The following is a 13,892-nucleotide window of genomic DNA, read 5'->3' as shown; positions in this document are numbered from 1 at the left end:
TTAGTAATGTGATGCTTCTTGTAGTCGCATTACATACAGTGCTGGTATGCAGATTTCTTCCTTCACTCTTTCAGGGAAAAAGTGAGTTTCTTGTTGGTACAGACAGTGACATCTAAAATATAAATAAATAAGGTTGCCTTACCAAAAAAATAGTTATTTAGTAATGTCTAGACAAACGTAATAACATCAACAGCACTCCTCCACACTTGCCTATGTATACTCTTAACATATTAAAACCTACTTTACATTTCCTTTAAAAATGTCTGTAATCTTCCTTTATAATTATAAACTGTGGACGTTCACATTAATGTGGTCACTCCAGTTTCCAAGGATACAAAGAGGCCATGGTTACCACTGGGAAGGCATTACTGTATTAACAAAACCCTTACTCTGGTCTTCAGTTTGACTCTGATAAAAGGAACATGACACCTGGGCCCTTCAAGCAAATTTTTATAAGTAAAAATTTAAAACATTTTTTTGTTTTAGATATATGTACAATTTTTGTGAGATACACTAAAATTTTAAAGAGATAAGTAATCATTTTAGTTTTATTTACCAAACTATTTCTACTTTCAACTTAAAAGTTATGTTATCAGGAATAGAGACCCTAAAAACCTTACAAATTATACCTATTAGACCAGCTAAATGCAAGGTAAGATTCTGATTCATTCTTTGCTTTAAATAAAGGAAGGTCCCCCAACAAATGGGATGTTTATCTAATCTCAGTATCAAGGTCACAGTTGCCTTATGTGCATTTTCTTAAACGGCAGTGGAAAAGATGGAAGTCTAAGTCACCCCTTTTCACAATTATTCAGACTTCTTTTTTGCAAAGAGTACAGTAAGTTAGTGTTGATTTTATTTATCTTAAAATCTCCCAGAGGGAATGCAAATGACACCAATAGCAACTAAACTGATGAGTGTCACTACTGGGTTTAGTCATTCTCTGGGTCACAAAGCTATCTGGTCAGTCAACATCTCTATCACCTTCTTCACACAATGCATGAATTTCTCCAACCCATCCATGACTGAGTGTGTCTGCCTTAACTTGAAGCCAAAATAGTCAGCAGTTTTGTAAATAAGATAACATTAAAACTTCTCAGAAGGATATATGCCATGATATTGCTAGCCTTCATATAACTACATTCTTAGGTGATTTATTTTTTAGAAGCACTCCCAAGAGGTAGGAAAGGCACCAAAGGATGAGATCGCACTGCCATCAGCAGGGGTTAGCATAAGTGTCTTATTGGTCTACACAAGACTTTGAGGCCTGGAAATAAATTGCTGACTAGTTGAAGGTGTTTTTCACAGAGTTTCTGAAGATTTGTGAAGATTCCAACACATTCAAAGAACAGCAACAAAAATGCATGTGTACATTATTTTTTTAATTTTCATAAATCTGCTTGCTACTGTCATCAAGGAGGACAAAACTGCAATAAACTACCAAATGAACAATGTATATTAATGTGAAATAAACATTGAAGATACTAACAAAAAGCCTGTGTCAATGCACAAATCACCGGAGACCCTTAGAGATAAATAATGTAAGTCCAGAGCTCAAGACTGAACCCAAACAGCTTACAGGGCAGGGTTACTTTGAAAGAGGTTTGGAGCTCATGAGTAACACTATTCCAACGAAAGTACGGAAATTGGTCCTTCAATTAACTTAGTTTTGCTATAGCTATGATGAGGAAATGGCTAGGTGAGGAGTGCAATCTCTCTTTTAAAGGAAGGATTTAGGCAAAGGAATTTCATTTAAAAAACTAAATAAAAGGACACCTATGACCAAAATCCCCATTGAGCCACTGAAACTCAATGATTGGCTTGTGACTAGTTTCACACAGTAGATCCCTTCTTAAGCCATTGGAATGGAGTTTCACATAATATAATGGGACACTTCTTTTCATACACCTAGTTTTTATGTAACAAAAATCTTATATCTTAGACATAAACTCGCATAACTGTGTAGAAGCCTCTCTGTGCTCTTATTTTCTTCCTAAATAAGGAAAATTAATTACTGTCACCACAAAAATTAAGAGAACATATGTTTTTAGATTGTTCTAAATGCAGAAATACTTTAGGGGGATAATTTTATATTTATATTAGGAAAGAATACAGATGTTTTTTTCCATCAACAAACACAAATACCACAAGTTAGATATATATATAAGTATATACAAAATATTATAAGATTTCAAAGAGTGTTAAACCATCTTTCCACATCTACCTTGTGCAGCTATCCTGAACCTGAACTGAATTTCCATTTGCAGTATGTGGAAATTGTTGTTTTGCAATTAGAAAAATGATTTATTAGAAGTTCAATGACCCATGATGTTGAGCTCAAAGATGTCTGCTTAAGTACTTCAAATAAAGAGATAATAAATGGGTTACAGCTGAGTACACAAACTATTTAAAATATTTTCATCAGGTGAAATAAAGAATCTAGGATAATTACCCAGTCTGATGTATTTTTTATATACTCTACAATCTACATTTTTTCAAATAAGTCAGTCACTTGTTTTCCTGAAAAACTGAATTATATTTTTCTTCACTACAAAAAGACAGTACATCCATCAATTTTACAACCTCTTCATCCAGTCCAAGGGGTGCTACAGACACAAGGCAGGACCAGTCCATCGCAGGGCAGGCTCACAGACACAAATTCAGAACAGGGCCAGCTTTCCCACAAGCTAATAAACCTAATTAATGAGAATGTCTCTGAACTGTGGGAGCAAACTGAAGCCCCTGGATTAAAACCCCCATGAACAGAGAGAGAACAGACAAACGCCACACCAATGTACCTGAGGAACTGAACCCAGACCCCCAGCTCTGCCAGGCAGCAATGCTGACCACTGCACCACCATGCCATGCCACCTCTTAAAATACACTTACATGAAAATAACCATAGCAGAATATAATAAGGCTAAACAGCACTGCAATTGTGCCCTTCAAATTGAGAGAAAAACTGAACAGAAGTAATACATAAAAACTTTTTTGGTTAAAAAATAACTCTGTGAACTCCTGGAAGCATGGTATTTATATACTGAACACAAATAAATGGAAGAAAACTCTAAAAGTCTGTTTTTGCTATTATAGTAGATTTATGAATCTTTAGCTGTCACATACAATCAACACAAAAGGGGCGATATGGAACACCCCTCTGCTGCAGCAAAGTCAACACGGCACACTTACTGTGTCTGGGCATTTAAGCCAGCAACAAAAAGGTCTTCTGCTGTACTGCAATTAATCAATACTGCCTGGTTGTCATCACAAAAAGGATGCCAGACTAGAGCTACATTATCGCATATACTGTATTCTTCCAACAGTCACCTCCAGCACATCCACACACATATATGTACACTGCCACATTCACAAACAAAGTGCCTGCTTCACTAAAGCCTATTTAGATGACTGGGAAATCTCAAAAGTGCCTTTTAAATGACATTTCCAGTGAGTGAGATTTTATCCATGTTGCTGCTGGTCCTCCATATTGCTAATAGCATCAGATTAGAGGATTTAGGGCGACAGAGCAGCAGTTCTGCCCTGATCCCCGTCTACAGCAGCTCTTCCCATCTGTCTAGCCAAGCTTTTCCTCTGCTGCACTGGCCAGTGATTAGGCCTGTAAATGCAGCTTCAATTGATACCATGTGGGTTGGCTATACAAAGGCCCATTATATTTTGAAATTCTACACAAGACATATTCATCAAGTCTGACTGCAGCTTGGCTCTGACGCTAGCACCAACAGCCTCCCTCTGACTCAGCCAGGATGCACACAGGTGCAAACAATCAAATCCCCTATTACTCATTACACACACTCCCTGACTTTGCATCTTCCTCTATAATGCAAATAAAGTAGCATTTCGTAAAAATATTATTCTTGCCCAGCAAACAAACAAACCTTGAAATCTTTGGAATGAATACTCGTTTGCTTTTAAGGATTCTATAAATTCCTAATACAAATATAACCAACTATAATATAATATATAAATATAATATAGCCATACTACGTTAAAAAAACACAGAGCTGCTCCAATTGTTTCTATGTATGCCTGTATTAGTGAGTATTTTTTGAGAATATACAGTAAACCATGGTTCCTTTCTCAGTATTGTTGAAATGTTTTTGTCATATTCTTGATCTGAAAAGCTGCACCTGGAAATGGATGTTTTCTTTCATGAGCGTCTGAGTGTATTTACTCTCTTACGTCTTCATACCACCACATTTAAAGATGCTTCAGAACATTGTTTACTTGGTACCCTTATAAGTTCATAAAAATGTTTGCATCTCTACACTGTGAAATTGGAGAACAAGTGTTATAAGGAGGAAAAGATTGCTTAGAGTAAGTGTCACATTTACACTTGTGTATACACAGATGCAAAGGTCATTTCTCAATAACATAACTTCTAGGAAACCTTAAAAGCTTTCATCTACAGAACTAAAATTCCCCCCAGTTTATAAAATGGCCTTCAGTAGTTGAAGTATTACAATATACCAGATTGAATCAGAGAAAATAAAAATTGACACTCCTCCTGTTCAGGTAACCTGTAGTGGTCTTGTCAGGTCTAAACACTTGACAGTGTTTTGTCTTATAAAAAAGTAAAGAATTAAGTCGTCTGAATGGTGAAAAAAGAGAAAACAGGTTGTTGTAACAGGATTATTTACAGCTTGGTATCAGATACAGCCTTATATCCTTGCAAAGCAGGTCATTAAAACATCAACCCTTTTCATGTTAATCTACTTTAAAACCAGTGTTCAGCTTCTCAAACCAATGTAATATTACTACTGAAGCAAATTGGGATTTGAATGAATTCTTCCAAGTTCTTGATCTTGAAACAAGTAACTCTGTTTGATATAACTGCTGAACTTTTGACATAACAGGTCTTTTGTATATTCTTCCCACTCTGTAAAAATTGTTTGTCGTTAACATTGCTCTTTTGCAAATAAACCACACACGGCATCCCCCATTTTTTACATAAAAAGGGTATTCTTGTATTAAGCAGATCAAATTTATACAGATAAATACAAAATCCAGGACCACACATAACAGATAGCTGTAATACTGGTGGTGATCATTGTTAAACAAATGCAAATTTTGTGGGGTTTCCTTGATATCTTCATGCTCAGCTGTACTGACTATTCTAAAAAAGCCTGCATGAATCACTTTAGGTCAGAGGAGGAACCACAGATAAATGTATTCACATAATCAACACTTTTCAATGTCCTTTAACCATTGGGCTCTAAAGCCTTTGCCCTTTCAGAAAAAAACACATTTTGTTTTACTGGACTATTTAAAAAAAACTAATGTAAAGTGCCATATAAAATATAATTTATTGTTGTTTCCGTTGTTGATTTACTTTGGGACACTAAACAGTTTTAGTATCAACATATTTTCATTCACCTAGTTGTTTTAAAATTTTTCATAAAAATAAGTGTATTTGTTTTCTATTTTATATTTTTAACCTAACATTTTTAAACAGTAAGAAATTCATTAATCGTCAGACTTCTTTAGTGTTTTATCTCCCTTTACAGTTTTGCCCATGCTGTGATGTTATTCTCCTGCTGCTGACAGTTTATGAACTAAAGATGTTCCTGTTAAATACGTGATCGCAGTGCTTCTGAGTATTCAGATAAGGTATGGGGACCAGTCCTACAACTGTTTGATATTATCCATAACCCATGTTTAGTGATTAGAGGAGACCTGGGAGTCTCTTGTCTAGTCCTACAGGGATTCCCAGCCTTGACCAGGCAGAATTTTATGGCTCTGAAAGTAGACAAGATAAATGCCTTACACATGCCTGCCACAGTTTATCCACCGTTCTGGGCCACACACAGCAGAAACAAAGTCACAATGTAAGTTTTTACAATTATTGCCTTCAGATGTCCACCTAAAGAAACTGTGGGTCCCTATGTACTGAATATAAAATAATAACACTTCTTATAGGTGATAACCTATGCTGTTTTCATTGCTTTCTTTCTGCTTTTGAATGTTTTCCAATTTATGTCCCAAGAGCATTAGAAAAATGAAAGAAAGAAAGCAGATCTGGTGTTATTCTGAAAGAATGTTTTACAGTATTGTTTTATTGCATTATTTGAGCATGCATCAGTGACTGCCAACACTCTCAGCTTTCCATGACCTTATTAAGTTCTGCATTCAGGCATACTGTGGCACTGCAAACGGACAGCTGGCACTGCATACTGGATAAGTGAGGCTGTAGGAAACAAAGAAGATGCAAATTACTGCTAGGTTATGCCAGCTATAGGGGGTAAAAAAGCTGTTTGGGGGAAAATACTTTGGGGATGTATTTTTTTGCATTAGCCTTCATAAGGGAAACACAATTCACTGATACAGATGATTGTTACCAATTTTCAATCAAGTTATCTACAAACAAATCTCCAGAGGATAATGAATTCCTTATTTCTATTGGCCCCATCAAACTGCATGTATTCTGTAGAATTAAAAGTATGTCTAGCCTTATGAAAAAATAAATTGTTTATAATGTGCACATTCTGAAGCTATAAACATTAAACTATTCATATATGTTTAATATTAATTACTTTTTAAACTATAAATTATTCATAAACCTCATAAATAACTTCATATCTAGTATTTAATTGCTGGAAATTGGTTAGCATCCTATGAGATTCAGACATTCTCTGGATAATGTGTATTTCTATCATCTAAATTTGAATTGTATACATTAATATAAATATCATTTTGTGTTACGGATCATATACAGTATATGTATTTTACTGTTGTTTTAAATTAGTTCAATATGCCGTACGCTGCTGTATTTATCAAAAAAAATAAATTATCTGGAACTTTTCAATGTTTTGAGACAACAATTCCCAGCATTATTATTGGGAAATATATATTTTGACAAAACACTATAATAAACAATAAGATAAGACTGCAATATTTTAATATCATGCAGCAGACAAATCTTGGTTATTGGAATCAAATACTCTATATACTGGTGCTTAATGCTACTTTAATAAAAAACAACGACTTAACTGTAACTCAATAAAACACAAGAAAGACAGTTATAGTTAAGTAGAGAACGTCTGATGAACAAGTAAGAAATCAATATAAAGACATAATACTATAAAATGTATAATTTAATAGCTGATGTAAGAAGTAGATTAAGAAATAGTGAAAGAAAAAGGATGTAAGCAATTTACAGGCTGGTCTATTTAAAAGGGTGCTCTCACATATCAGTGAATGTCAAGGGATTATAGTTTTTATCACTAAAGGAATTCCCTACAATAAGGAGCGGCCAAACGGTCAGTGATTTACGGTGCACAAAAACCCATTTTCACAGGCAATGAAAGGCTATCACAGTATGGAAGCTAAGGACTTTCAGACAAAAATGTTTATGATGTGGCAGCCTACTCTGCAATTGGTTGTACTGGGTTCCAGGGACACACACACAAATACACACAGCCGTTGATCCCTGATAACAAAGAATAACAAGGAGCAGCCACTTTATCATAAAAAGGAGAAAAAGGAGATTAGAATTGTAGTAAAGTCTCTCTACTTGTACTGCATGGAAGCTGATAAAAAGCAGCAAAAACAGTGTAGGATGTGTCTTGTTTTCTGAACATAACTGTCAACAAGCTCATTAACCTGTAAAAGGGTGGTAGGATTTCATCCAAAATTACTTTCTTTTCATTCCTTTTTAAACATTTTACATGGGCATGTCTGTAATCCCTGAAAAAGCTGTGAGCCATTTACGAAAATTAAAAGCTTAGGTTACTAAGGTTAGTATTCTTTTACATATGTACTTATTTTTCTAGTATCAGATACAGCAATTTCTATTCCATGTTCACAGGAATATGTTTCCCAAGGTAAAGATTTGAGAGTTGTCATCTGTCCTTCTATTATTTGTAAATATGTGCCCGATGCCATTAATAAAATAATAATTGTTGTGTTTATATCTGTAACAATCCAATGAAAAGATACATGAAATTAATAAACATTACAGTTATTCATTATGTTCCTCTTTAGCATTTTACATTATTCCATGCCTGTCTCTGATTTTATGCCCTTATGGTGTTCCATTAATTTTCCAGTCGTTAAAGTTCCCACCATTCTTAGCTTTTTACGACTGGAAGACTATAAAGGATTAAAGACTGGTTAATTCGCAGGATTTAAAAAAAATCTAGAACATTCGTCAGCATGCTGCCCATAATTACCTCCATTCTTTTGACACTGATGTGTAAAAGCCATACAGTCATCTCCCAGTAGCTCACTCTAACTACAAAGGATTTGCAACACAACCAGTGGCCACTGCAAGACTAACTGTTTATCAAAAGAAACGACTTTGTCTGTCCTATCACATTATGTATAAATTAACTGAAGTACTGGGACTCTGTAAGTGTGAGAGTTCTCTTAGTACTGCATTACTATAAAAGATCTCTGAAGAGATAATGTAACACAGGTGGGGGAGAGCTGTGAAAAGGCCTACATCCAGAATGATGAATGATGTCACACCTCCCACCTAAATAAGCACTTTCTAACCACAGTTGCTACATTCAATTAAAATGTTATTTCATTCAGAGAAAATGCTTTTCACAAACAGCTAAAAATAACAGTGCAACAGACAAGTGCCACTAAAGGTTTTGTTTACTTTCCCCTAAAACAGGAGCATTTGTTTTATAATTAATATTCAATCGGAAATATCTGTCACTTGTGAAACAATGGTTTTACACATGACCTAAAAACCTTCAACTCTATAATCTAATGTTAAACACTCTTCAAAATGATTCTTTGCTAAATTTAATATATTTATTCATTTAGACAATGAAATTTATTTTTCAGTCCCATTAATATTGGTTCTATCATCATTGCAAAGCCCACAAATCCTAAGAAAAATCTATCGCTTTTTTTATAAAAATCCCTGTCCGAAAGATTACTTACTGTACAAGTATTAGAAGCACTGAAAGATTGCAGAACCAGTTACATAATTATATTACATTATGAACAAATATAAGTAGCTAAAATTGTTAAGAATGTATCATGTAACTGGGATTAGAAAAGACTGTAAAAATGCTTAAAGACTTTAATCTAGATCAATGACCTCATCTGTGTCTATAGCTCTTAGAGTACCACTGTCTACTCCAAGCCCAGTCAAAAGTGGTAATTTCAATTAGTGTATAAGCATAAATAGAAATTCTACTGCTCGCCTCTCTATAAAAAATAATACAATTTAGGTCTCCAGTTGCATTAACTGTTCCCCAGTTTCCATGGAAACCTGCTCAGGCCTAGACACCAGGATGAGAATCAGAGGCCTCCAAGGACAGGAGCACTTATGTGCAGCTTCACTCTGCACAGTTCCTGTGTAATTACCCAGCTCCCAGTCTTCCAAGGGTTAAGTTCTTTGTATCTTTTCATCTAAATGACACACCTTCATAATGGATTAAACTAACACAAAAACTATACTGAGAGGTTTCAAAAATGTAATGCTATCGATTCCAACACTCATTTGCTTATTTTTTAATTCCTCTTAATATAAATGTATATTGTGATAATATGGTAAGTTCAAACAAGATGATTTTTTTCTGTACTGCATTCCCCTGGAAGCTATGGGCAATAACCTGCCACCCTCAGTCACCTGACCATTTGGTGGAAGACAATTGACTGGGTGGCATTTAAGAAACAAGGAAGCTGAGACTTCTTCTAAGGAGTTTATCATTATCTGTTGTTCGGGTGGAGAGCAAATCTTCTGTGAGAGATCTGCATCACAGGGAGAAGGAAGCAACTGACCACAGAAAAGTGGAAATCTGTAAGTCTAGAAAAGAGTCAGTGTTATTGTATTAAAGAGTCTCAGAGACAAACTCTGGCTTTTGGAAAAGTAGGTCTGGATCTTGGTGAGAAAAGTATTTTTGGGAGGAGAGTTTCAAAGCCAGCAGCGTAGGTGCCCGTTTACTTTAGAGGGACTGAAGAAGTCTTGTCAAGAGAAGCTTAGGTTTTTGTTTGTGTTGTGTGATTTTTTTGAGTATTAGTTGGTTTGCCTTGAACTATAAATAAAAGTGTACTTTTTTTACCTAGCTGTGTTTCTGTCGGTTTCTTTGTGAGCTGCCTATTTTAAACCTCCCATGAAGACACTCCACTACTGGAAGTGGCACAACACATACTGTACTGTACTGTTCTCATACTTATACACACTGCCTCTATAGGTTTTATCAACAGCCATTAACTGGAAGACCCGGCCAACACAGTCCTTGCAAATACTTCATCTCCTTCTACAGGTAGAGCTCTCATGAAGTGGGAGTTTACAATCAGTTACAATAAGCAAAGGACTAAGTTTTCCAAAGATTACCACTGATTGTTGTCTTACTATGTTCCATTAGCAAACTGAACAACAGAAGAGTAGAAAGACTGTTTTCTGATAATAAGGATCTCATCATATATACCTGTTTACTCTGTTTATAGGTTTACCAAGTTATATGCAGTGTCCCAAGTTAGCAGTACTGAAGTGACATTTATCATACTTTGAGCAAATAAGCCCATTATGAATAGGAAATGGCAGAAGTAAATTATTATTTCCTTTATAATGTTTGTTTTTTTATTTTGACACAAAATGTCTAGAACAGCCACACTCAAGGGGGCCATTCAGTCCTTCGTGCCCCTTTATTGCACCATTTTGTGGTTATACAGTATTTATGAAAAGTGCTGTTAGCTGGGAAACACAGAGAATGCCCACAATGGAAATTAATTAGGCCATTTTTTAAACTTGACCCAGTGCCAACTTATTCAATCAGGGCAGGATCTGCAAAGTTCTGTGTGAGAAGGGGAACATGCCACTGCTCTCACATCATCCCACTCACATGGAGAGCCATCCATCCGGTTTCAGAAAGCCACTTATTCCTGCAGAGAGTCGCAGCAACCTGGAGCCCATCCCAGAAACACAGGACTGCACCCTGTTGGACAGGATGTGCTTGTACACTCACTCACATGTACAAGAACACAAACATATTTCACTCAAACTATGAGACCAAGCACCTCATGGTGTGAATACTGTAGTAAATCCCACTAACAGCCATTAAATACTGTGATGAAAAGCACCCAAGAAAATATTTTATTGATAGAATACCATTTTAGAAAAAAACGATCCTACCATTTACCAACAGCTGCGTTATCACATTTAGTCTGGATAAAGTCTTAATGATTTAGCTGCGCTCTATTGTTCTTATAATAATTGTAATTATTAGTAATAATAATAACTTCAAGTATAATGTGCAGGTAATTAATAAAGAAAAGGAAGTGGAACAATATTTCCTGTTTTAAATTAGATATGCCTTTATGATAAATCAATCTGCTTCACTTTTAATGCACTGTGAACAGAAAAGCCAAACTCAGTTGTCTCAGTTCACAACAACCGAATTCCTACAGTCCTATAGCAGCGCTTCAACGTGGAGCATATTTCAATAAGCAGCAGTGATCATCGGCTCTCAGTGGCAGTGTGAACGACAGCATTAGACAGCAAATGAAGAAAGATGCCAGCCGTGCCCCCAGATCTGACAGAAGCAGAGAAACATCAGTCACTCAGCTAAGAGGCTCATAAAAAGTCTGAGCCGTGACACAGGTTTAAGAGTTCAGCTACTGGGAGTCTGTCTTATGTGAAGTTAATGAGGAAATGTGGCGCGGTGCTGGTAGCATGGCCTCTTAGTGTAGACAGTCAGATGCTTTTAATACTGTATGAGAAACTGACAGTGGCTCATGGTTTGTGAACTCATGTTGTCATTGTTTAATTAGCAGGGGAAAAGAGATGAGAAGGCTAGACTAAAAAGATATTTTAAATTCCTAAGATAGAAGTAGAAATTATATTTTTATCTGATTAAAATAAAAATATAGATTTTCTGAAAATTAATGTAACAAATCCCATAAGAGGAAATGAGGACTTGGAATGATAGTCAGAAGGTATTCTTTTGTGGATGTGACCTTTGCCTACACATACATAGGTTATATAAAGATATTATATATAGTACCAGGAGTAATATTGTGCTTTCAGGCTTTAGTTACATACCATTACTCTATACAAAGTGAACAAATCGGTATTGTCTCCTTGGTATCCATTGTCTCTTGTATTTAAAAGAACAGACAAGGTCTCTTAGCTCATCTGAACACTGATGTCTCCCTTGCATTGTAGTACCACTTGGGAAATGTCATTTTTAGATACATTTGAGAAAAGAAATTAACAGATTGAGTCATCAATGTGACTTTGTTGCTTAACTAATTAAAATAGTGAACTAAGACTAAGGCACCTTAGAGCAACAGAGAGATACAAAATAGCCATTATTGTAAATTTCTCATTTTGTTTTCTTCTACTCTTCATTTTGGAGGTTCACTGCTGCCTCTTTAGCAGTGAAAAATATCATCAAAATCAATGGTGGAATATTGGGCCTGCAATTTTTCAAGGATTCTACTCTCCATAGCTGGGTCACACACAATGGCAAGAGACTAATCACATGAACAACAAAACAAATGCATTAAAAAATGTTTTTTTTCTTTTTGGTCAGGAGGGTAAAGGTTTTTCCTTTTCCAAAACAAACAAAAGTAATACAGTTTATGCTTACAAAAAATTAAGTATTATAAAAAACAAATATTCCCTTCCTGAAATAAATGAAAGTGATACTATTTAATTGATTAATAAATTAATTATGGCTGGTAATTAACTTGTGCACTTGCACTACTGTCATCATCTTAGGAAGTCCCCATCATTCCTACTGTATGTGCACTTAATTATTTTTCTTCCTGGAAAAATATAAATAAATATGGAAACCTTCAGAGCAGATGACCAGGGTTAAGGCAGGAATGGGTTAAAGATGGAGCACTCCAAAACAGTCCATCTCGTTGATATGCCATCTACACAGGTTCCTGCACAGGGAGGGGGAAGTTGTGGTACAGCGTGGGATTATGATTCACGTTCAGAAAGCTGTGTGTATTAGCCCTAAGGGAGGCACGTTAATGATGAAATTTCCTCACGCCAGAACTGGCATTTTATTGCAGTGCGAAAGGTACAGTCTGTTCAGAGCAGCTTCTTAATTTCTTGTAATTAACCCTGTCAGAAATAACAGCAGTGGCATCAGTGACAGGGAATTAAGAAACTCATGTCTGCCTGGTGAGCCCCAGCTTCCTTCTTTTGTCTGCTTTTACAGGTCTGTCTATCTTGCTATCCATCTCTATACAACCGTAGAACTGCAACACCTCATCTTTCTCAGTTTCTCTGTTCTGTTTCTGTCTGTGAGTCACTGAGACTAATCAGAGACAGAGATTTCTGCAATGACTCTCTACATTCATTTAGTAAGATCAAACAGCGATGTACAACACACCTTGCCTTCATACAGTATCTAGCCTCTTACACTGTGATAGATTTAAAAGAACACTACTGGTCTATAATTTTAAGTCAATTTTCAGTCAATTTAAGTCAGACTTTCAGTCAATTTTAATAACTAGGAAGTTGAGGTGAACCTGGTCTAGTCTCTATGTGTGACTGTTCAAATGTTAATATTTGTTGACTACACAGAGTACTGTTTCTCTTCTTTTTTGGAACATTTTGGAAAACATATTTTGCTTTGCTGCACAGCTAATTCAAAATGAAGCTTAAATAAGCATGTGCAACATTGATAAAGCATAATCAAAGTAAATATGTTATTTGATCATAAAAGACATTTTCAAAACTGTGTGGGGGCAGTGAATGAATAAACATATCAATTGTACTCAATCTATATCATATTACATTAAATACAAATCAAGTTTCTAGAAAGATATTAAGATAACAGTAATATCTGTCTTTCTTTGTTACAATGTATCTAACAGATGGGTGTGTTTATGCTCTTAAATGTACCTTTTATTTAGTTGTTTTCAAAGTAAATTTACATTCGTATATTCCAAAT

General features: G+C 35.5%; 1 protein-coding gene across 1 annotated transcript in view; it reads right to left on the bottom strand.

Moving 5' to 3' along the window:
• Positions 1-13,892, bottom strand: part of aff2 (ALF transcription elongation factor 2) — a 172,848-nt gene that overhangs the window by 142,915 nt on the left and 16,041 nt on the right. The window contains exon 3 of the mRNA XM_088926059.1: positions 10,810-10,916. Coding sequence (XP_088782185.1) covers positions 10,810-10,916 — 107 coding nt within the window. The remainder of the gene's footprint in view (positions 1-10,809; positions 10,917-13,892) is intronic.

Source organism: Atractosteus spatula, chromosome 9 (assembly GCF_055471065.1).
Source record: "Atractosteus spatula isolate fAtrSpa1 chromosome 9, fAtrSpa1.hap1, whole genome shotgun sequence".
Taxonomy (NCBI): domain Eukaryota; kingdom Metazoa; phylum Chordata; class Actinopteri; order Semionotiformes; family Lepisosteidae; genus Atractosteus; species Atractosteus spatula.
This window is presented reverse-complemented; position numbering and strand designations above follow the sequence as displayed.